The sequence below is a fragment of the Heptranchias perlo genome, chromosome 13 (assembly GCF_035084215.1).
Source record: "Heptranchias perlo isolate sHepPer1 chromosome 13, sHepPer1.hap1, whole genome shotgun sequence".
NCBI lineage: Eukaryota > Metazoa > Chordata > Chondrichthyes > Hexanchiformes > Hexanchidae > Heptranchias > Heptranchias perlo.
Genome location: NC_090337.1, coordinates 39,542,807 through 39,568,514, shown reverse-complemented (window position 1 = coordinate 39,568,514; position 25,708 = coordinate 39,542,807). Strand labels below are relative to the sequence as shown.

The following is a 25,708-nucleotide window of genomic DNA, read 5'->3' as shown; positions in this document are numbered from 1 at the left end:
CATTGTTTTTATTTTACTTTACAGTGCCTCTTTATCTCTCCCATAGGAATTCATCATCTCAGGGTCCATTACTCTTCCCACAAATAAAACTGAACCTGAAAATCAAAAAATGTCAAGTTGAGGCAAAGAAAATGGTGGAATACCTATTACCACTGACAACTGGCTAGATTTTACAGAATTCACACCTATTAGTCTGAGCTGAAGTGATCATGTTTTTTTTTAAAAAAAGGTTACTTCAACTATTTTGTCATTCTTGAAAAGTAAATTAAAGACTTCTTGTTCTGAATTTTCAATTAAAGCACAAATACATAATATAAAAGTCTTAAGAACTGAATAATACATGGAATCAAAAGACTATGTTAGTAATATGTGTACTAGAAATGGTGGGTGGTATCTGCTATATTGTATTTATGTATTTCAAGTTCTTTTGACATCTTCAAAAACGCATCTGAGAAAGCAGCTCTTCGGAAGATTTGTTGATGGCGTGACTTGTGGTTGTTTTAGAAATACAGATCTGTTAGTCAAAACCAAGGTCACTTCAACAAAAGTTTATATTCGGAAAATAATAAAACGAAAGTATTATAGTATATATGTTTATTCAGGATCATTTAATTCAATATTTATTGCTTTGCTCCAGATTGTTACAAAACAAAAACTAGTTTCATGATTGTAAGTACTTATAATTTTGGGGGAGAGTGGAAATCAAATTGCATTGTTTAATAAAAGGTCATTAAGCTTTCAAAAATGTTCCAATAAATGATGTGAATAAACAAATTAAATCAAAGGAACATTACCTGTCAAGTTGCTCCATATAAGAAACACAAATGGACGATTAGCCATAAATTGATGTCGAGGAAGGCTCATGATTGCTGCTGTCATACCTGCATGAAAACATCCAATGTCAAGAGATTTATTTCAGTACTACCACATTTTGCATGTAGTTTTGGAAACCATAATAAAAAAATCTAAAATGCATTTTATTTTGCACTAAGACTGCATTCATTTTTTTTTTCCTCCTTCTTATTAATACAACCATAGGTATCAGCTTTGGCTTAGTGGTAGCAATCTTGCCTGCGTCAGAAAGTTGTGAATTCAAACCCCACTCAAGGCATGAACACATAATCCAGGCTGACACTTCAGTCCAGTACTGAGGGAGTGCTGCACTGTTAGAGGTGCCGTCTTTCAAGTAAGATGTTAAACCGAGGCCTCATCTGCCTGCTCAGGTGGACGTAAAAGGTTCCATCACACTATTCAAGGAAGAGTAGGCCAGTTCTATGATGTCCTAGCCAACATTTATGCCTCAACTAATGTCATTCCTATTTGTGGAACTTTTCTGTGTGCAAATTAGCTGCCACGTTTCCCTACATTACAACAGTGACTACACTTCAAAAATACTTCATTGGTTGTGAAGCATTTTGGGATATCCTGAGATCATGAAAGGTGCAATATAATTACAAGTTCTTTCTTTCCTTATTTTATTTATTTCAAAATGAATCATTCTAGGATGTTTTATGAAAAGTTTTCTTTAATTTATGTTGCAATTTATCTATTTAAGTTGTATACATAAGAAAGCCCTAATCAACTGAAAATAGCTAATTTGAAATAAAGTCCTTTCAAAATCCATCTTGACAAGTCAACAGCGTTCATCTTCTATTTGTTAAATCATTGTCCACAGACAGGTTTTCATTTTGTTGAAAAGCACTGAAGAAAACAAACTGAAACACATGTACTAAATAGGAAATTGATTCAGATTTGATAAAGTAATAATATACCTGTTGAAGCTGCTGCTTCACTCCCTTCTTCATTTATTTCAATAAATGCTTGATGGACTGCTTCAGAAATGTGCAGGTCAGGTGAATCTATTGAAATGTGCAATTATAACATTTAGTTTTAAACAATTAATTTTAATAGAATATTAACTATTCTTCAGTAGTTTTGATAGTCATTCTATTGTTCATGTTTGCACTTATTTAGTTATCAATTTTCTGATATTCATAATCTCTTAATTAGTTAATATTCACTTGTTCACCAATAACTTGTCATTTTATAAACAAAATAGCAGAGCTGTTAGTGTGCCAATGCACTGCTCTGTGGCACCAAATGGTAGAGTGTAGATTCTCACATGTAATTCCCTATACTGGTGGGTATTACCCCACAAACAGAAGCACAATAATGGATGAATAAGGGTAAGCCTTTATCTCCTAATGGCCAGTTGCATAATGGCATAGGGAGAGGCCTAAGAATAGGTTGCCTAGCTAGGGAGGGAACAGCATTTGGTACAGGGAGTACCTAAACATTCAAAGAAAGAAAATATCCTCGCATAAAAACCCCAGAGTCCAATTTGCTATGCAGAATTCAGTTAACTAATGTGGGGATTAAAAAAGTTGCCCCAAAAGGTAATTACTTTTCCAAAAAATATTAAGACTCCTATCTGTCTATCTAAAAAGGATATGGAGTGTTTTATCAAAGTAATTTATAACAGAATTTCACACATGAAATTAACTGCAAAATTGTCACAGACAGCATGTTAAGACAATCACATATTAGCATTTACACATCAAGGATAATTTTACAAAATCATGTTCCCAGTTCAAGGCTTCATCTCCAGGAGCAAATAACAGGAAATTGCACTCACATTCCCCATAATTTTCAGTCCATTCATTTTAATAGATGGAAAATCGTGGGGACCATGCCCATGAATTCCCAACACCTGCTCCTGGCAGGCACGGCTCCTTTGAAAAGACTCCAATATTTTTATCCCCATAAACAGCAAATTCTCTTTAATTGGCTGCATACTTTTAATTTTAAGCAACACTAAGGATTGCTTGCTCATTTAACTTCGCACAGTCCCGCCCCCCCACATAATCACATACCTTATGCAAGCCACAGGTGACATAGGGAGCTTTATTAAATGATATTCATGAGCTGGGCTTGCCAGATATTGTGATCCATTCTGATATGCACATTAACCTCAGAATCCAGTCCTGGTGATTTTTTAGTTGGGAATGCAAAAGTATCCCTCATATTCATACCTGTGATTCCAGAAAGGTCACTTCCATTTTCAAATATTTCTGTGATATTGAGGACTCTAAATGGTTCTTTCAAATCTAATTTCTGTTGTATTTTAAACCTATAAATGTTATAATGAGAAAGCAGACCATTAACACCTTAGTCTAAAGCAAACCACGCAAAATGTCAGTTCAGTTGAACAATTGAGCATGGGTGGTGCAGTTCTTTTTATATTAGGGCTTATTCCATGATCCTGCTCTCCCAGCAGGGAGCCACACTCGCAGAATCAGGGCTACAACTTTGTATTCTTATCTCCAGCCTACGCTCCCCTTTGAGAGCAGTTTCCCGGCTGAACGAGAGGGATCTATTGCAAGATCATTTCTTTGTTAATTTTTTTATGCATCAGGCAAAAGCACTTTCATGGCACATTTTTTTTTCAGCATGAAACTCATTTCTGTACTAAACTAATAGGTACAAAGAAGACACATTCCCATTAGGGGGAAGGAATAGCATCCAAAACTGGAGCTCCCTGAATGACTAAAGATATGGGGCACGATTTTAACATTGAAAAACAGGTGGGTTGGGGGCGGGGGCATGGGCATTCAAAATCGCAACCATTTCAGACCCAGGAGGCGGATTGGTCACTAAAACCTTTCAAGAAGCTGCGGGCCTCCATTTTGCAGACTTTGCAATTTCAACCCCTGGGAGCTGGGATTCCCGGGCCTTCTCCTTCACGCCTTGTGAGAGGAGAAGTGCTTCCCCCAGGCCCGACAAGCCTACTTGCAATGAACCCCCAACGATCTCCGCACCCCCCCACAAATGATCACGGACCCCGCCCCCCGATCGATCGTGGACCCCCATGATGACCCCCGATCTCCCCCCCCCCCCCCCCAATATCCGACCTCCCCCAATCGATCGCGGACCTCCGCAATGACCTCCAATCCCCCCCCCACAACGATTGCAGACCCCTCCCCAGATCATGGACACCCCTCCCCAATCTCCGACCAATCGATCGTGGAACCCTGCGATGACCCCCGATCCTCCCAGCGATTGCGGACCCCCACGATGACCCCCCAATTCTCCCCCCCCACCACGATCACGGACGCCCACGATGACCCCCAATCCCCCCCAACTATTGCGGACACCCACGTGATCTCCCGATCCCCCCCCAACTCTCGCGGACCCCCGCAATGACCCCCGAGCCCAACCCCCAATCCCAATGCCCACCAGTGCCCCATGTCCCCCTGGCTCACTGGTTCCCCCATGCCCAGTGCCCCATGCCCCCATATGACCCCCCCCCATCCATACAATCGAAGATTTACCTGAACACGTCCTCTCCCTGGCTGCTCTCCCGTCCGACTGAGACCAGCCTGTCAATCAGGCCAGCCAGTTGGACAACAGATCGACAAAAAAAAACGCCCTAACATCAAAATCGTAAGGTCATCCGGGAAACCTGTACTTCTAGGTTTCCCTTCTAATTTGACCCCCCCATCCCCTTCCTGGCTTGGGGTCAAAATCATGGCCATAGAGATTAAAATGGAACAGAAAAATGAGGCTCATGACAAATGTAAAGTTCATAATACAGTGGAGAACCAAGCAGAATACAGGAAGTCCAGAGATCATCTAAAAAAAGAGAATAAGAGGGGCAAAGAGAGGGTATGAGAATAGATCAGCGGCTAACATAAAACGGAATCCAAAAGTCTTTTATAAACAAATAAATAGTAAAAGGGTAGTCAAAGAAATGGAGGGGCCGATTAGGGACCAAAAAGGAAATCTTTTTGTGGAGGCAGAGGGCATGGCTGAGGTATTAAATGAGTACTTTGCATTTGTCTTATCTAGAGAAGGGGATACTGCCAATGTAGCAATAAAGGAGGAGGTCGTAGCGATATTGGATAGGATAAAAATCGAAAAGGAGGAGGTACTTAAAAGGTTGGCAGTACTCAAAGAAGAAAAGTCACCCTGTCCAGATGGGATGCATCTTCGGTTACTGAGGGAAGTAAGGGTGGAAATTGCAGAGACTCTGGCCACAACCTTCCAATCCTCTTTAGATATGGGGTGATGCCAGAGGACTGGAGGATTGCAAATCTTATACACCTGTTCAAGGAAGGGGAGAAGGATAAATCTGGCAATTACAGGCCAAGGAGCCTAACGTCAGTGGTGGGGAAGCTTTAAGAGACAATAATTTGGGATAAAATTAATTGGCACTTGGAAATGTATGGGCTAAAAAATGAAAGTCAGCACAAATTTGTTAACGGCAAATTGTGTTTGACTAACTTGATTGAGTTCTTTGATGAAGTAACAGAGAAAGTTGATGAGGGTAGTGTGGTTGATGTTGTGTATATGGACTTTCAAAAGGCGTTTGATAAAATGGCACGTAATAGACTTGTTAGCAAAATTAAAGCCCATGTGATTAAAGGGACAGTGGCAGTGTGGCTACGAAATTGGCGAAGGGAGAGAAAGCAGAGAGTAGTGGTGAATGGTTGTTTTTCAGACTGGAGGGAAGGATACAATGGTGTTCCCCAGGGGTCGGGTATTTTTGATATATATGAATGACCTGGATTTGGGTATAGAGAGCATAATTTCAAAGCTTGCAGATGACACGAAACACAGATGTAGTAAACTATGAGGAGGATAGTAACAGGCTTCAGGAGAACATAGACTGAAATTTAACGCGAGAAGTGTGAAGTGATACATTTTGATAGGAAGAATGAGGAGAGGCAATATAAACGAAATGACCATAAGGACATAAGAGACAGGAGCAGGAGTAGGCCATTCGGCCCCTCGAGCCTGCTCCACCATTCAATGAGATCATGGCTGATCCGATTTTTACCTCAACTCCACTTTCCTGCCCTTTCCCCATATCCTTTGACTCCCTTGCTGATCAAAAATTTGTCTAACTCAGCCTTGAATGTATTCAATGACTTAGCCTCCACAGCTTTTTGGGGTAAAGAATTCCAAAGATTCACGACCCTCTGGGAGAAGAAATTCCTCTTCATTTCCATCTTAAATGGGCGACCCCTTATTCTGAGACTATGCCCCCTAGTTTTAGATTCCCCCATGAGGGGTAACATCCTCTCAGCGTCTACCCTATCGAGTCCCCTCAGAATCTTGTATGTTTCAATAAGATCTCCTCTCATTCTTCTAAACTCCAATGAGTATAGACCCAACCTGTTCAATCTTTCCTCATAAGACAACTCTTCCATACCCGGAATCAACCTAGTGAACCTTCTCTGAACTGCCTCCAATGCAAGTATGTCCTTCCTTAAAAAAGGGCACCAGAACTGTACGCAGTACTCCAGGTGCAGTCTCACCAGCACCCTGTCCAGTTGTAGCATGACTTCCCTGCTTTTATACTCCATCCCCTTAGAAATAAAGGCCAATATTCCTTTTACCTTCTGGATTACCTGCTGCACCTGTATGTTGACTTTTTGTGTTTCATGTACGAGAACACCCAGTTCCCTCTGTACCGCAGCATTTTGTAGTATTTCTCCATTCAAATAATATTTTGCTTTTTTATTTTTCCTCCCAAAATCGATGACTTCACCACATTTTCCCACATTATATCTGCCAAATTTTTGCACATTTCCTTAACCTGTCAATATCCCTTTGCAGACACTTTGGGCCCGATTTTACCAGGGGTGCGGGTTCTCGGCGGGCAGGCCAGCGGGCGCGTTTAATTAGTGGGTTGCCCGCGCGATCGTAGCAGGCAACACACTAATTGGAGCCACTTACCTGCTCCTCCGGGTTCCCCGACGCTGATCTGCGCGTCGGGCGGGCTGCGCATGCGCAGTAAGATCTGTCAGCTGGAGGCGCTCTATTTAAAGGGGCAGTCCTCCACTGACAGATGCTGCCACAAACAGCAAAAATTACAGCATGGAGCAGCCCAGGGAGAAGGCTGCTCCCAGTTTAATGATGCCTCACCCCAGGTATCATTAGATGGGGTGAGGAGGAGGGGGAGGACAGAGATCTTCTACCCGGTGGGTGGGAGGAAGCGGCCTGCCGCCGCCACCAGGAAGGCCTGGCTCCAGGTGGCAGAGGGGGTCACCTGCACCACCAACACATCGCCCACCTGCATACAGTGCAGGAGGCGCTCCAATGACCTCAGTAGGTCAGCCACAGTGAGAACACGCAGTCTTTCCCCTACACTCCGTCCGCCACAACACTGCCCCCACCCCACATCTCCTTCAGCACTGCCAACACTACTCTGTCACATGACCCCTCGTACCCACGCAAACCTCATCCTCATCTTACCTGCACCTACTCACCTCGCGAGTACTCACCCCGCCACTACCACGCAACCCAATCCTCATACAATCTCATGGCTCTAACTCATACTCACCCTCTCGTGCATCTCTTTCACAGTCAGCCTCACTCAAACTGCCACCACCTGTGCTGCAGCCACAGGGCATGCATCACATATGTGCAGTAGGCAGCGTAAGGCAAACGTGTCGTGAGCATGAAGGGGATGCACAAGGGTGTTTGAGGGTTTGTCATGGTTCTTACTTCTATTGAATTAAAGAACTCACATCACACATTATATTGGCACCACTACTGCCATGTCTTCGTGAATCCTGTCCGGTTTGTGCAATAATGCCCGCTCCTGGGTATCCCTATGAGGACCCACCACTGATGCCACCCAGTGTGTCACTGCAGAGTGGGTGTAGGTGTATTTGCAGGGCTCTTCTGCGCAGACGACTGAGAGACATCGGGGATGTTCCCGGTTGCAGCCTGGAAGGCTGTGGAGCAGAAGTTCGGGAGGGCAGTGGTGACTTTGACAGCGACAGGTAGGAAGATGGTGCACGGGCCAGCCAGGAGCAGCTCGGCATGAAAGAGGCTGCAGATGTCCACGGCTACATGTCGACTGACTCTGAGCCTCCGTGTGCACTGCTGCTCAGGGAGGTCCAGGAGGCTGAGCCTCGGTCTGTGGAACGTGTGGGCGAGGGTAGTGCCCTCTGCGACGCATCTCTCTCTGCGGTAGCCCTCCCTCCTGCTGTACAGGTGGATGTGTCACAGCACTCTGTTGTGGAGCTCCACGTGTCAGAGGTGGACGGCGTGGATGGCGAGGCTGGTGATGCTGTTCGCCCTCCGAGGAGGTCATGACTGCAGCTACGGCGGCCCACATCTGCAAGATGTACATCTGAGGGGGTCCGCAAGGTAGGTACATGTCTCCGGACCCCGGGGTAAGTGTGCAGGTTGGTGACCTCGACCATCAGGAGGAGGGTGGTGGAGGCCAAACTTTGTACCAAGTGACAGAGCGGCCTCCTGCAATGGCTGAGGGTCTCCCCCCCACCCACCCACCTGTCAAATGGACCTTTGCAGCTGCCACAGGCTGACGGCTGCAACACGTCCATTTCAACTGGGAGTGTTTCCCCCAGTGTGTGAAACAGTCCCATGTTTATCCAAAATCACACACAGTCCCTTAATCAGGTCAGTTAATGACCTGAACAAGCAAAGTAAATACACTCAAGTGGCAGGCAATTAAAGCCAGCGGGATTCCCACCAGCGGGGGCTGCGCACGCACCCCCGCACATCAGTGCGGAACCCGGAAGTGGGCGGGATCGAGGCGCGATCCGGTCCCGCACCTGGATTTCTGGATTTTCGGGGCCCCCCGCCGAGAACGCACCCGGTAGCGGGTGCTAAAATCGGGCCCTTTGTGTCCTCATCACAACTTGCTTTTCCACCTATCTTTGTATCATCAGAAAATTTGGCCACAAGACACTCTGTTTCTTCATCCAAGTCACTGATAAATATTGTAAATAGTTGAGGCCCCAGCACAGATCCCTGCGGCACCCCACTAGTTACAGATTGCCATTTTGAAAATGACCCTTTTATCCCGACTCTTTGTTTTCTGTTAGTTAGCCAATCCTCTATCCATGCGAGTATATTATCCACAACACCATGAGCTCTTATCTTGTGCAGTAATCTTTTATGTGACACCTTATTGAATGCCTTTTGGAAATCCAAATATACTGCATCCATTGGTTCCCCTTTATCCACCCTGCCTGTTACTTCCTCAAAGAACTCTAATAAATTTGTCAGACACGATTTCCCCTTCATAAAACCATGTTGACTCTCCTTGATTGTATTATGACTCTCCAAATGTCCTGCTACTACTTCCTTAATACTGGATTCTAGCATTTTCCCAATGACAGATGTTAGGCTAACTGGTCTATAGTTACCTGCTTTCTGTCTCACTTCCTTCTTGAATAGGGATGTTACGTTTGCGGTTTTCCAATCTGCTGGGACCTTTCCAGAATCTAGTGAATTCTGGAAGATTACAACCAATGCATCCACTATCTCTGTAGCCACTTCCTTTAAGACCCTGGGATGCAAGCCATCAGGTCCAGGGGACTTGTCAGCCTTTGGACCCATTAGTTTACCTAGTACTTTTTCTCTAGTGATAGTGATTGTTTTTAGTTCCTCCCTCCGCTTTGCCCCTTGATTTTCTACTATCATTGGTATATTATTAGTGTCTTCTACTGTGAATTCCTCTGCCATTTCCTTGTTTTCCATTATTATTTCCCCAGTCTCATCCTCTAAGGGACCAATGTTTACTTTAGCTACCCTCATCTTTTTTATATACTTGTAGAAGCTTTTAATGTCAGTTTTTATATTTCTTGCTAGTTTACTCTCAATTTATTTTCTCCCTCTGTATTATTCTTTTAGTCATCTTTTGCTGGTTTTTAAAGTTTTCCAATCTTCGGGCTTACCAGTAATTGTTGCCATGTTGTATGCTTTTTCTTTTAACCTGATACCACCCTTTACTTCCTTAGTTAGCCATGGTTGGTTCACCCTTTTTGTGGAGTCTTTCCTCCTAACAGGGATATATTTTAAATGGTACAATTACATAGAAATAGTACAATTTTAAAGGAGGTGCAGGAACAGAGAGAACTGGGGATGTATGTACACAAACCTTTGAAGGTGGCAGGACAAGGTGAGAAGGCTGTTAAGAGCATACAGGATCCTTGGATTTATTAATAGAGGCATAGATTACAAAAGCAAGGAAGTTATGCTCGACCTTTATAAAATACTGGTTAGGCCTCAGCTGGAGTATTGTGTTCAATTCTGGGCATCACACTTTAGGAAGGATGTCAATGCATTAGAGAGGGTACAGAAGTGATTTACCAGAATGGTACCAGGGATGAGGGACTTCAGTTACGTGGAGACTGGAGAAGCTGAGGAGGTTAAGGAGAGATTTGATAGAGGTGTTCCAAATCCTGAATGGTTTTGGTAAAGTAAGGAAAAACTGTTTCCAGTGGCAGAAGGTTCGGTAACCAGAGTACACAGATATAAGGTGATTGGCAAAAGAACCAGAGGTGACATGAGGAAAAACAAATTTACACAGCAAGTTGTTGTGATCGGGAATGCACTGCCTAGAAAAGGTGGTGGAAGCAAATTCAATAGTATGTTTCAAAAGGGAATTGGATAAATAAATGAAGGGAAAACATTTACAGGGCTCTGGGGAAACAGCAAGGGAGTGGGACTAATTGGAAAACTCTTTCAAAGAGCTGGCACAGGCACCATGAGCCAAATGGCCTCCTTCCATGCTATATCATTCCATGATTCAAACTAGAGTTTCATGACTTAAATATGCAAAACACAAGAGAATTACATGAAACACTAATTGATTTCCTCTGCTGTTGCACACGGGTGGTCAGGACCAATTTGATTTTTTCAGATCAAGCAGGGTTAGAAGGTGGGCAATGGAAACACTATTGGGTTGCAACACTTTTCATTACTTTCTCTGTGTGCAGCTGTCCATATATGACTGACTCGTATTTCTTGTGAGTTTTTAGGCTTTGGCTTTTTCTTTACGATGGGGTCCTGTGAAATTGTGCTCACTTAAGCTGATTTAAAAGATTATCTGTTTTTAATTGAGGTTTCCTTTGAGTCACTACCACTCCCTAGTTTGAAGCACAAATTCCTGGATTTAATCAGGGCACCAAATGGGTGGTGCCTCTTTGCTTTTGATTTATCACACAATGATTAGTTGACAGCACCACCTACTGTTGCAGTATCTTTAGAATCCCGAGGCCACTCACTGTTCTTAATTTACAATAGATGTTCTTTTAACATAATTTTCCCTGATGTCATCAGCTTTCAATCTTCAAGTAAAAACTCCCCCCAATGTTAAAATATACAAAAATGAGGCATTAAAATAAATGGTAATTCTGTATGATTTCTTAAAACAAAAAAGACACTGATAATTGCACTAACTAAACCCACAGGAGTTCTAAATAGGTAGAGCAAGTTGTTAAAAGATCTGAAGTGTACCAGTATAAAACAGAAAATGTTGAAACTATCCACCAGCAGCTGAAAGAAAGAGACAGGTTAAAGTTTCAGATCTTGTCTTGTATTTCCAGCACTTTCTATTACTTTCTAATGAAATTGCAGAAAAGCATACGTAGGATATCTTAAAAATATATGCATCAATACATTTTTTATGACTACCTCTCTGCTTGTTGCCATGGAGATCATGAAAAGCCAATCAGAAAATGTTTGTACAATCAGAATGGTCTATGGGCTCTATTCTAGTGAGCTTGCAAAAGGAACTGCTACCTTTGTGTCAAGAAATTGGATGTTTGCTCCCATAAATTGAGTAGATTTTGTAATGAATACAGGAAACCAAGAAGTGATTCGCATTTTTATTTTGAATCATACGCTTATGAGATTCACTCTCACACTTGATCGCTAATACTCAAAAATACTTTTTGTTCTTACCTCCAAGTATTGTCATTCCTAAGAAATTTGCTGATGATTCATCTACCAAATAAAGGAAACTTATTTGATTTAGAGTGTTGATAGGTTATTTAGCTGCACAGGCATCACACCCAAGCTTGATCCTGTTCTTCTCTGATGTCCTCACACATGCACTTCCATCAGGAGTCACAGGATAGAAATCAAGTGCGAGAACCCTGACTGATGTTTGCCTCCTTAACCCAAAGGCACTGCGGTCAACTGCTGCCCTGGCTTAAACCTAACTCAGCACAAACCGTCCAATCAAACCTGGGACCTTCCTGGCCTGTGAGGCTCAACTTGGTGAACCATTGGGAGGATTTTATAAAGAAACCTCTTATGATTACCGCTTCTGTGGAGAAGCAAACTGATACATTGAGCTGTTTAACAAAGCCTGTTTTTGAATATCACTGCAGCTTAGGTATTCGGTGGGAGACTGAATCTCATCAGCACACATACATATAATTCAGAATAAATATGAAAATCACTTCTATACAAAGTTCCAGTTGCAAACTCACTAGAATAGAGCCCACAGTATATTCTGGGGCTGTGCAAACATTTTCTGATTGCCTTTCCATGATCTCCATGGCAACAAACAAACAAGCAGCCATGCAAAATATATTCATTATATTATCTATATATTATATATAAGATATCCTATGTATGATTTTCTGCAATTTTTCACCTCTTACTATCTACTTTTTTCCTACAAAACTGGGAAAATTCCATCAGGATTGACAACAAAGAATGAGATGTTACTGCTGTAACAATGCCAATAGAAATGAAGAACAGTAGCACTCTGTTTTGCTAACCAACCTTGGAAGGTTAATCTCAATGTCTTCTTCTGTCAATGTGGAAAGCCAATTTTGGATGATTTGTGGTGTAATAAGTTTTTCCAACTCTGCTAAATCAGTTCCTTCTGCTGGAAGTGCAAGGATTATGCTGGCCTCGTCTCCACTGTAAGGTACTTCTAAAACCTGGTAACTCATCTCACCAGCTGAAAAATAGCCTGCAACGAGGCAATTTATGAATAATATTATATATAATTGGAAATTACTAGAATGCTACCATAATCATAGATTCAAAAGCCAACGCAGCATTATAATAGATTTGATATAGTTAATTAACCAGGGATCCACAAATAATGACTATTATATACGAGTATATGAAGATAGTTGTAAAATTAGGAATCCTTTATAGTATTTCAGTACCCCACTTTAGAAAAGGACTCACTCCAAACTATCCTTAAAAGACGTTGTTTGTGCTACGTTTTATCAGTTAAAGAATTTCATATGCGATGTTTCTCCAGATATGTACTTTACAAGTAAAATGGTGCATTCCATGTATGTTTTAAACAGCCTCACTATTATAGATTATCTATTGTCACCTACTCAAGCCATGTTCATGTTACCTATAGCAACTAAAATATCAGGCCATAATTTGCTGTAGCAGGGCATCTACCGTTAGTTAGACTTGCCCTTGCATGTTTACGCTTTTAAATTTTTTGAGTGACAAGTTGATGAAAGTACGAGCTGATAATGGCACAGTGAGGAAATCAGGGCATCTGGGACCTGAGTGAACAGGGCAAGCAACTGTGTATCTCCTTAAACAATCAGATTGAAGGATTGTGAAATGTACAGTGCAAGTGTAAATTAGAGTGGGTGCAGGTACAGAAAAAGAGATAGAGAGGGAAAGAAAGATTGGATTAATAGAGAGAAAAAAGACAGAAAAGTTAAAAAAATTAATTTAGAATTTGACATTTTTAAAATCTCCAACAATTAATACTTGAAGTAATGAGACTCCACATTTATAAGGGTTAATTTTCAGTGCCAGAGAAATCGATTGACAGTAATTAACATTTATCACATCGTTAAAAGGCTATTTAGACTTGAAATGACAAGACTTAACTTTCTGTGGCAAGTTTAGTTTGTATCCACCATGCAAATACAGCAACTTCATGCCATTCGATCAATTTCAATGGTGAGGCAGACAGCGAGATGCCATTTTCACGAAGCTAATAGAGTGGCGCAACTCAGACAGCAACTTTTGGATTTCCGCATTTAACTGCCCCTCGCCTGAAATTGCTGTACCATTTGCCAATTTGGATAAAAGATGCTAACAATAGTTAGTAGTAAATTTGTAACTTTTTTTAAACTAGCAATCCCTGAAAGTTCCAGTTTCATCAGAAAACCATCAAGAAAATCAGGCCATGTTATAGTGATTCCAAACATGGTAAGCTCCCATCTCAGATATGTAGTTAAAAAATGACAAATGGAAAACAATTATTTCCAAAAAGGGAGCTGGGTTTATTGGGCTGGGTAATCATAGGTTACACTCATGGACCTTGTAACACAAAAATAGGAATAGAAAAATAATTCTTAAGACAGTATATAACACTCATAATTATATTATTGCTTATATCACTTCATTAAAATGCTGAGCCACAAATGTACAAAACATGAAGACAAGATTTTATGATCACTATATGATGAGACATCAACAACAATTCTTATCATGACACTAAATATGATTTATTTGGTACATGACCACCATTTTATTCAATAAGTAAAGGTGCTAGGGGTATCATCTTCAACTTCACAGATCACACAAAGATTTGTGCCAGTATCAGAACCCTTGAGAAAAAAAATACATCAGATCTAGACATAATGAAGGAATTGGCCCGGGTTTGGCAGATGACATTTAATGTAAATAAATGTAGTGTTATGCATGTAGGTAGAGCTAATGCCAAGCATGTGTATGCCATGTTTAGTACAGAATTAAAGTCTGTTGAGTTGTTAAAGTACATAAGTCTCTAAAGGTTCATGACCTGGCTCGTTCAGTGAATGCAGATTCGCTGCAAATGTTCAAAAGGGAGCTGGGCGAGTTCCTAGAGGAGGTTGATATTGCTGCACACAAAAGCTAAGTGGGATGTTGGGTGAAGCACCTTGTAGTCATTGTTATCTCCTGGAACTCATTGTTTTTTGCCTTCAGGGATTGTAGAAGATTACTTTTTCCATGAATTGGCCAAGGGTTTTTAAAAATCAGTTTTTTGCCTCTCCCGGGAGATTACATGGTTTCTGGTAGTTGAGAAACATTAAGAGTCATAATGCTTAGGTGCAACATGACTGAATGGGATAGGCTCGATGGATCAGCTGGTCTTTTTCTGTCCATCTTTTTGTATGTTCATATTTAATAGCGACACAAAGGAATAAAGTCAAACCACAAGGTCTCTTATTTCAGATAACTAATTTTGATAAAATCTGTATTTTTTGAAAACACTTACCAAATCTGCTTGTCACCTGTTGGTGCATCATTGCTATCTCAACAACAGAGCCATCTTGCTTGATAAACTCCATCAGTCTGGTGTTCTCTGAATTGAATTTATGTTTCCATGTTCCCTTGAAGTAAATGGCATTCACTAAAACTAGCTTTGTGAGAGGGCTGAAAGATTGGCTTGAAACCAAGTTTTTGACTTTACCTGAAAATAAATAACGTATCTAGGCAGCATGTTGTTTTAAAAACAATTTAAGATTTTAATCACATTTTATGATGACACTAAATTTTACAGGTTTCTCCAGCTGAACATTGGGAAGGTCAAAGCCATCATCTTCAGCCCCCACCAAAAACCCTGTACCGTTGTCACAGATTTCATCCCCCTTCCTGAATAGTGAACCAAATTGTTTGCAACCTCGGTGTCCTTATTGGACTCAAGCTGAGCTAGTGACCCCGTATCCACTCCATCACAAAGATCGTATACTTTCACCTCCACAATGTCACCCATCTCTATCTCAGCTTATCTTCTGATGAAACCTTCAACAACGTCATTGTCATCTTCAGACTTGACTATTCCATCTCTGCCGGCCTCCCATCATCCATCCTCCATGAACCTCAGCTGATCCAAACACTGCCACCCATATCCTATCCCATGCCAAGTTGCATTCACTTATCACCCCTGTTCTCACTGATCTACATTGGCTCCCAGTGCTCCAATGCCTCCAATTTAAAATTCTCATCCTCATGTTTAAATCTCTTCATGACCTCATTCCTGTCTACCTCTGTAAACTTCTCCAACCCTACATACCCACTCGAAGTTTCCGTTCCTATGGTCCATCCTCCAGTGCAGCCCCTCACTCTGGGTCGGTTGTGGACTAATTGATAGAGAGTGGTTGCTATGATTAACCAACAGCTCCATTATCATTGTACCAGGATAATAGAAAGTAAACTAGATGGACCTTGTCCTTTTTCCTCTAGCAATTCCTATGTTCCTAAATGCAAGTTACTGCTGTTGGTATTGCTAAGTTTTAAAGAAAGGAATGCATTTAAATAAGAGTTGCTTTCTTTTGTAATTGCAAACATTGGTTGTGATGGCTCGACAACTCCAAGGTACTTGCAGCCATAAATTTGCCAACTGAACTTCCAATACTAACGCAACAAATTGTTCCATTTAACATTTTTGTCACATTTCTCACAATCTTGTGTTCAAAATATATTTTTCACTATTTACTTCTGAAACTGATTTCAGAATGTTTTTTGTTAATCATTCATTGGGGATTGGGGAGGTGTCAAATAGGCCAACAATTATAAGAACGCTGAGGGTTCATTCAAGACTTTGAAAATTGAAGAGAAATTACAGACATATTCGACTGAATTGATCCTGTCTTAAATGTTATAATGGGAGATGCCTGTCTCTCCATCACTTCATATTGCCTTGTTCTGTGCTTTAGCACTGTTGGTTAGAGGCACTGTGACAGCAGACATTTTATGTAAAATTCTTTCATCCTATGCTTTCATGAATGTAGACTGCTGTCCACAATCCGTGAAGTCTGCAGAAGATGGTTCCTAAAGAAAATTCATCCTCTGCATATAATGAAATAACCCCAGAAATCGTCCAACGGATCAGATCAAAGCTCTGCAGTCCTGTCACATCCAGTCATGAATGGTGGTGGACAATTAAACAACTAACGGAAGAAGGAGGCTCCGTAAACATCCCCATCCTCAATGATGGCGGAGTCCAGCACGTGAGTGCAAAAGACAAGGCTGAAGCGTTTGCAACCATCTTCAGCCAGAAGTGCCGAGTGGATGATCCATCTCGGCCTCCTCCCGATATCCCCACCATCACAGAAGCCAGTCTTCAGCCAATTCTATTCACTCCACATGACATCAAGAAACGGCTGAGTGCACTGGATACAGCAAAGGCTATGGGCCCCGACAATATCCCGGCTGTAGTGCTGAAGACTTGTGCTCCAGAACTAGCCGTGCCTTTAGCCAAACTGTTCCAGTACAGCCAGAACACTGGCATCCATCCGACAATGTGGAAAATTGCTCAGGTATGTCCAGTCCACAAAAAGGAGGACAAATCCAATCCGGCCAATTACCACCCCATCAGTCTACTCTCAATCATCAGCAAAGTGATGGAAGGTGTCGTCAACAGTGCTATCAAGCGACACTTACTCACCAATAACCTGCTCACCGATGCTCAGTTTGGGTTCCGCCAGGACCACTTGACTCCAGACCTCATTACAGCCTTGGTCCAAACATGGACAAAAGAGCTGAATTCCAGAGGTGAGGTGAGAGTGACTGCCCTTGACATCAAGGCAGCATTTGACTGAATGTGGCACCAAGGAGCCCTAGTAAAATTGAAGTCAATGGGAATCAGGGGGAAAACTCTCCAGTGGTTGGAGTCATACCGAGCACAAAGGAAGATGGTAGTGGTTGTTGGAGGCCAATCATCTCAGCCCCAGCACATTGCTGTAGGAGTTCCTCAGGGCAGTGTCCTAGGCCCAACCATCTTCAGCTGCTTCATCAATGACCTTCCCTCCATCATAAGGGCAGAAATGGGGACGTTCGCTGATGATTGCACAGTGTTCAGTTCCATTCGCAACCCCTCAAATAATGAATCAGTCCGAGCCCGCATGCAGCAAGACCTGGACAACATCCAGGCTTGGGCTGATAAGTGGCAAGTAACATTCGCGCCAGACAAGTGCCAGGCAATGACCATCTCCAACGAGAGTCTAACCACCTCCCCTTGACATTCAACGGCATTACCATCGCCGAATCCCCCACCAACATCCTGGGGGTCACCATTGACCAGAAACTTAACTGGACCAGCCATATAAATACTGTGGCTACAAGAGCAGGTCAGAGGCCGGGTGTTCTGCGGCGAGTGACTCACTTCCTGACTCCGCAAAGCCTTTCCACCATCTACAAGGCACAAGTCAGGAGTGTGATGGAATACTCTCCACTTGCCTGGACGAGTGCAGCTCCAACAACACTCAAGAACCTCGACATCCAGGACAAAGCAGCCCGCTTGATTGGCACCCCATCCACCACCCTAAACATTCACTCCCTTCACCACCGGCGCACCGTGGCTGCAGTGTGTACTGTCCACAGGATGCACTGCAGCATCTCGCCAAGGCTTCTTCGACAGCACCTCCAAAACCCGCGACCTTTACCACCTAGAAGGACAAGTGCAGCAGGCACATGGGAACAACACCACCTGCATGTTCCCCTCCAAGTCACACACAATCCCGACTTGGAAATATATCGCCGTTCCTTCATCGTTGCTGGGTCAAAATCCTGAAACTCTCTTCCTAACAGCACTGTGGGAGAACCTTCACCACACGGAATGCAGCCGTTCAAGAAGGCGGCTCACCACCACCTTCTCAAGGGCAATTAGGGATGGGCAATAAATGCTGGCCTCGCCAGCAACGCCCACATGCCATGAACGAATTTTAAAAAACTATAAAGGAAAATGCATGCGTTATATAAAGTTTCTGGACTAGAAATACACATATACTACTTGGTGGTACTGCACACACATTACAGTACATAATAAGACCTGTCGCCCTAATACAACAATGTAGAAGAAAAACGAATATATCCACAGCTGAATGGAGAACACTGAAGCTGAAGAGAAACATTTTTTACAACCAGTCCTTTTGTAGAATATCTGAATTCATGGTCTTCCAAAAGGGTAATCACATTTTAGTTCAATACACAAAGAAAAATTCTGTTTCCAGGACATCTCCCTGGGTTGTTAGAGTGTGAACACAAAATTAACTGACTTTCTACAGAGCTGGGAAATTCCATTGAGAGAAATTAATTTTACAACTTCTCCATTCCCAGTATTCTAAGTAATAAGATTCCACAATTGTGTCTGGCTGCACCCTGTTCTGCCAATTAGAGTCATAGAAAGGTTACAGCACGGAAGGAGGCCATTCGGCTCATCGAGTCCGCGCCGGCTCTATGGAAGAGCAATCCAGCTAGTCCCACTGCCCCGCCCTTTCCCCGTAGCCCTGCAAATTTTTTCCTTTCAAGCACTTATCCACCCCCTCGGGCACTGCATTCTAGATCCAAATCACTCGCTGTGTAAAAAAGTTTTTCCTCATGTCACCTTTGGTTCTTTTGCCAATCATCTTAAATCTGTGTCCTCTGGTTCTTGACCTTTCCGCCAATGGGAACAGTTTCTCTCTATCTACTCTGTCTAGATCCTTCATGATTTTGAATACCTCTATCAAATCTTCTCGCAACTGTCTCTGTTCCATGGAGAACAACCCCAGTTTCTCCAATCTATCCACTTAACTAAAGTCCCTCATCCCTGGAATCATTCTCGTAAATCTCTTCTGCACCCTCTCTAAGGCCTTCACATCTTTCCTGAAGTGCGGTGCCCAGAACCGGACACAATACTCTAGCTGTGGTCGAACCAGTGTTTTATAATGGTTTATCATGACTTGCATACTTTTGTACTCTACGCCTCTATTTATAAAGCCCAGGATCCCGTATGCTTTTTTATCCACTTTCTCAACCTGCCCTGCCACCTTCAATGATTTGTGCACATATACCTCCAGATCTCTCTGATGTATAAAAAACGAATTTACATATATAGATTATGTTAATTGTAAAACAGACTTTCCTCTGCATCTTAAAACAACAGAACTATCTGTTATTTCAAGCATCAGATGGTGTCTGACCTGCTGAATGTTTTCAGCATTTTCTAGTTTTATTTCAAATCTCCAGCATCTGCAATATTTTGCTTTTATTGTATGACCATCTGTTATGTAGGCCAGTAAATTACCAGTGTGTCACTATGTTTGAAAGGGTATTTAATGGAAAAACAATAATCTATTAGTTTTAGAATAACTGCGTGCAAACTAGCTAATGTAGTGAAATAATAATAATACTTGACTAGATCACTGTTATTTTAAAATTTCCATTAAAGCCACTGGGTGGTAAAATGTTATTTCTTTCTACTATAGTTACATTTTGATAATATGATTTTTCTTAAGCATTTTTCAACATTTATTCTGACTTTTCAATTGGAGCAGATTATTACCAAACGCATTGCAGACTGTGGGAATAGAATAACTGTTCCTACTGCCATAAGATAACTTTATTTACAACCTTTCATGATTACACATTTACTCTGTCTGTGGGAAGCAAACAGATGTTCCTGGGTCTTTAAAATTTCCATTTTTATTCTTGATAATTATTTTTCAATGCAGGGATAAACAAGAGGCTGTTTAAGAGTGTGTGGGTACGTGCGTTTTTCAGGAGGAGGGTCTATTTGAGTATAAATATTAAACACATGGAAATTTTAACAGAATAACAATCTTAAAACAAATTAAGTTACACCTTAACCTGGACAAAATTCAACTGTGACCATCTGTGCTTTGTAAGTCTTTGGTTTGGATTCTCCTCTGAATTACCGCCCATTTTGGGACAATAAACAGAGTTCATAAAGGCTATCATCTCAAATCCACCACAAAAAACTGTACCTGCATTCCCCTCCCAAGAGGCCCGCCAGAATCCCACACTACCACATTTAAATAGGGTCACTAAATCAGTGGCAGCAGAGCTGCAAGATATCCCCGAGGTGGATACCACATTAAGGAGGCCATTTTTTGTGCTGCTACTGAAGGTTTGTAGTCCTTTACCGATGCAGTATTTTTTTTTAGTACTTTGGGGTTGAATCAGGACTTTTGCTGCTATTTTTCACTGAGTTCTGCTCAAAGTTCTGCTTTGCACACCAGGTATGGGATTTCTCAATGGTAATTCCTTTATTTTGATATTATGAAGAGGAGAATGAAGAAACGGAAGAGACTAGGTTGGAGGCTCTTAGAATCAGGCATCACCAAAGGTATGTCTTATCTATATGTAAATACTTGATCTATAGACCAAAATGGTCTTACTTAGGCATTCCCACAGCTCGAGGAGGATGCATGAGAAGGAGAGGAAGTGGAATCGGAGACAGCGGCCAGCTGCCAGAGCAAGGGCAGTATAACTGATAGCATAAAACTTTCAATAAATTAAGGGTGACTCACCAAAAATCATTTCACAACTGCCTGTTCTATCCTCTAACACACATGTACACACAAACCCCCCCACCCACCACACTCTCACTTAAAGTCCCTCACTTTCCAAGATTTCTGCTAAGGCCCTCTGTAAGTCAGAAGTCTACACTTCCCCAGCCATTACCCAATTCCAAAAGTTGAAAGCATACACAGAAATGAACTCACAACTTTAATTGATCAAGCTGCCCTTACTTTAAACAACATTCACTCGGAAGTGGCAACAAAATCAATTCTTCCCATCTGCATCTACTTCTTGATGTGGAGATGCCGGTGATGGACTGGGGTTGACAATTGTAAACAATTTTACAACACCAAGTTATAGTCCAGCAATTTTATTTTAAATTCACAAGCTTTCGGAGGCTACCTCCTTCCTCAGGTGAACGATGTGGAAATGTACATCTACTTCTTGACACTGTGACTACCCTTCTGCTAGTTAACTTAGTTCCTAATTGACTACTCCTACAAAGTGCTCCATGAGTGAGATGAGCTGGAGCAGCGGGTGGTTGCAATGGTTCTCTTGGAGACTTAGAGACCTAAGACCAAGTCCATCTCAGGGTAGCTGCTTTCCCAGAGGGACCAGCTTCTGGCAGCCAGCTTGCAGTGCCAAGAGAGGCTGGGCCCACGCCTGAAGCTCCCTCATGTGAAGGCACTGGAGAGGACATCAAGGAAGCAGGTTCACTGCCACTCTCCAGAGAGACAGCAACATCCACGGCCACTACTTGTAGCCCACTGATGTTGGGCACAGTGTCTCAGGTGCTACTGGTTGATGTCGTCACAAGACCAATTCGGTCTTGGAAGCCCTGTAACAATGTTCCGGGCTTTATGTTGGTGAGCCACATGAGCCTGACACTCATTCTGCCAGTTCCACGCTTGCTGCGAGTTAAAATTGGGACTATATCTCTTTCTACTTTATTATAGGCTATTTTTAGACATTCGCTTTACAGTCACATACCTTCTGGATGTTCTCGTATAGGTTTGAAAGATTACTTTCAAATGCTGTTTAATGCTTTTGTATGAGTTATTCAGAACAAGACATGCTTTCTTGGGTGTAGATAGATTGCAGCATCCTCTTTAGCATAAGTTGGAATGACCCACCTACTTTGTTAGATAAAATAATGCTATTAGAAGGAAATGAGTGTACATTATACCAACACTTACCATTTGTATGATTAGCTACCCATGTATTGATAATGTTGGCAGCAGATATGGAATCTAGAAAATTCACTTTTCTTACAGCATTATCAAAGAATTCCCGGTTGCTGTGGAGGTATTGTTCACTCAGGCGGTATCCATCCTGAATGTAAATTGCATTGGCAAGTTTCAGCTTGTATTTCTTACTATCAGTAGAGATGATTTTGGATTGCTTTTTCATCATAGAAAATTCCTTCCCTAAAATCAGAATCACAATCCTTTAGAATTCAGCAGATGTAGTTTAAAAATAAATGGTTATAAGCCAATGATTTTTATATATATATATATATATATATATATATAAAACATTGGCTAATATATAGGCAAACAGGAAAACAACTGTTTGTACAATTGCAAATCCATTTATATCTAGATCACTTTAACAAGTTTGTGTAAAGTTTTACCTACCTTCTTGTGCTTTATCAAAATGTAGACCTTTTCTCAACTGTTGCAAAGTGGTCCCTCTTGCACCCAATTCTATCATCCCTAAGCCCAGACTGATAGACATTGGTGAACAAATAAGATTTTGGTTCTTCTGCACTGAACGAATGGCATGGTAGAGATCAACTGCAAATCCCACAGTAATATCACTAGGAAGAGAGTCAGAGCTGCAAATCAGCATCTCTTCAAAGAGCAACAGGAGACCACTAAACAGCAGCTTTCTCATGACTGTGGAGGAAACAAGAAATGCACTTTTAAACGTCATTTTAAGAATTAATCCCTTAAATCAATAGTGAACAGGATTTAAAAACTTTTTTTCTTTTTTCATCTAAGAGTTACAATGCGTAATGGTTCAATCAGAGGATGAGTGACTGTGTAAGATATTGTCTTCACAAAGAATCTCTTCTAATAATAAAACATTACTTCTTGTCGGATAACAACTACTGATGACTGTATATTTTAAATTTATATGGCCAGATCAATTCTGAGAGATAAAAATTACATAAGAATTAGATAGAACTAATAAGAATTTTATTTGAGAAAATAGTAATTCAATTGAGAAATACTATACTGCTTCTGATGAAGAATACACATCTGAAACGTCATAACCTGTCTTTTCTTTTTACAATGCTGACTGCACTGCATTTTGTTTTTATTTCAGGTATTTATAGATCCACTTCACACTGAGCAGAAGTGGAGCTGAACGTGCTTTACAAATTTGTTACACAACTCTAAATTCAGTGACACATCTGAATTTTGTTAAACTGTAAAATATCTAGCCATTAATTTTATAACATTGCACTATGTATATTACAAAACTCTCCAATACAAAAGTATTTTATACATACATGTGTACAAACTCATAATTATTGAGTTCTTTAAAAACGCTCTGTCCAAGTTTTCCAAAAACCTTTCACCAACATAAATAGCATGACTCGTTTTCATATTATAATCCACCAGGTGGTCATTAGCAGTGTAGTTGTCAGTAATGTCTAATGTTGGTAATGTATTAAACCCTGAGTAACTGACGCTTGAATGATTTCAAGGGCATACACAATGATAACAGCAGAATTATTTTTGTCAATAACAGGTGACCTAGAAAGAAACGAGGACATTTTGTCATAGACTAAGATGAAAATGCTATTTGGTGCACAAGTAATACTCTTTTAAAACTGATACTTTTTGCTGTCACATCTACGCATACTGCAAAATTGTGATGTTGTACATTAAACATTCAAATCAATATTGTATATAAAAACAGAAAATGCTGGAAATACTCAGCATGTGAGGCAGCATCTGTGGAGAAAGAAACAGAGTTAACGTTTCAGGTCGATAACCCTGCGTCAGAACTGGAAGTTGAAGATTAAACAATTTTTAAGCAAGTTCAGAGCCAGGGAAGGGGGTGGGGGGGGGGGGGGGGGGGAGGAAGGAACAAAAGGGAAGGTCTCTGATAGGGTGGAGGGCAGGAGTGATGAAATGATAAAAGAGATGATGGTGCAAGGTAAGGAGGGTGGTAATGGGACAAGAAACAAAAGAAGGGTCTAGAGGAGCTGTAAATGGGAACATAAGAACCATTACCAGTACCTGCTGTCTGAAAAAATGGGAGCAGTGGTTATGATCTGAAGTTATTAAAATCAGTGTTGAGTCCAGAAGGTTGTAAAGTGCCCAAACGAAAGATGAGTTGCTGTTCCTCGAGCTTCATTGGAACAGTGTAAGAGGCCGAGGATAGAGAGGTCAGCATGGGAGTGGGATGGGGAATTAAAATGACAAGCGACCAGCGAGTCAGGGTCACACTTGCGGACTAAGCAGAGGTGTTCAGCAAAGCAATCACCCAATCTGCCTTTGGTCTCCCTAGTGTAGAAGAGTCCACATTTTGAGCAGCAAATACAATATACTAAATTGAAAGAAGTACAAGTAAATTGCTGTTTCAACTGGAAGGAGTGTTTGGGGCCCTGGACGGTGGGAAGGGAGGAGGTGAAAGGGCAGGTGTTGCATCTGCTGTGCTCGCATGGGAAGGCTCCGTGGGGAGAAGAGCGGGTGTTGGGGGTGATGGAAGAGTGGACCAGGGTGTCGCGGAGGGAACAGTCGCTTCGGAATGCTGAAAGGGGAGGGGAGGGGAGGGGAAGATGTGTTTGGTGGTGGCATCACGCTGGAGGAGGCGGAAATGGCGGAGGATGATGTGTTGAATGTGGAGGCTGGTGGGGTGCAAGGTGAGGACAAGGGGGACTCTATCATGGTTCTGGGAGGGAGGTGAAGGGGTGAGGGCAAAAGTGTGGGAAATGGGATGAACATGGTTGAGGACCCTATCAACTACAGTGGAGGGGAATCCTCGGTTGAGGAAAAAGGAAGACATATCGGAAGCACTGGTGTGGAAGATGGTATCATCAGAACAGATGCGATGGACACGGAGAAATGGGAGAATGGAATAGAGTCCTTACAAGAAGCGAGGTGGCAAGAAGTGTAATCAAGGTAGCTGTGAGAGTCAGTGGGCATATGGTAGATATAGGTTGACAGCCTATCCCCAGAAATGGGGATAGATAAGTCGAGGAAGGGAAAAGAGTCAGAGATAGACCACATGAAGGCAAGGGAAGGGTAGAAATTAGAAGCAAAGTTGATGAAATTTTCCAGCTCGGGGCAAGAGCAGGAAACGGCACCAATAGAGTTGTCAATGTTCCAGAAAAAGAGGTGAGGGAGGGGGCCTGAGTAGGACTGGAACAAAGAACTTTCCACGTTTCCTACAAAAAGGCAGGCATAGCTAGGACCCATACAGGTTCCCATAGCGACACCTTTTATTTGGAGGAAGTGTCCGTCCCATTTCCTGCACTTCTGCCGTCATCCCTTCCCCACCCTCCCAGAACCATAATAGGGTCCCACTTGTCCTCACCTCCCACTCTACCAGCCTCCGCATTCAATGCATCATCCTCCGCCATTTCTGCCAGGTCCAGCACGATACCACCGCCAAACACGTCTTCCCCTCCCAT

The 25,708-nt window shown here is 42.0% G+C and overlaps 1 protein-coding gene across 1 annotated transcript; it reads right to left on the bottom strand.

Moving 5' to 3' along the window:
- LOC137331131 (serpin I2-like) lies at positions 1-25,708 on the bottom strand. Its single transcript, XM_067994735.1, has 10 exons — positions 25,602-25,708; positions 23,576-23,757; positions 22,695-22,955; positions 22,254-22,484; positions 15,029-15,223; positions 12,562-12,754; positions 3,033-3,130; positions 1,773-1,859; positions 795-881; positions 1-95 (listed from the first exon to the last, which is right to left on the bottom strand). The coding sequence occupies exons 1-10, from the start codon at positions 25,706-25,708 to the stop codon at positions 19-21; spliced, it is 1,518 nt and encodes a 505-aa protein (XP_067850836.1). The 3' UTR covers positions 1-18.

Coding starts and splice junctions, on each gene's coding strand:
- LOC137331131 (XM_067994735.1), bottom strand. CDS start 25,708: ATGGGAGGGGAAGACGTGTTTGGCGGTGGTATCGTGCTGGACCTGGCA. Junction 23,758..25,601: donor AGAGTGGGAGGTGAGGACAA/GTGGGACCCTAT, acceptor AAATCATTCAAG/CGTCAGTTACTCAGGGTTTA. Junction 22,956..23,575: donor AATTATGAGTTTGTACACAT/GTATGTATAAAA, acceptor TTTCCTCCACAG/TCATGAGAAAGCTGCTGTTT.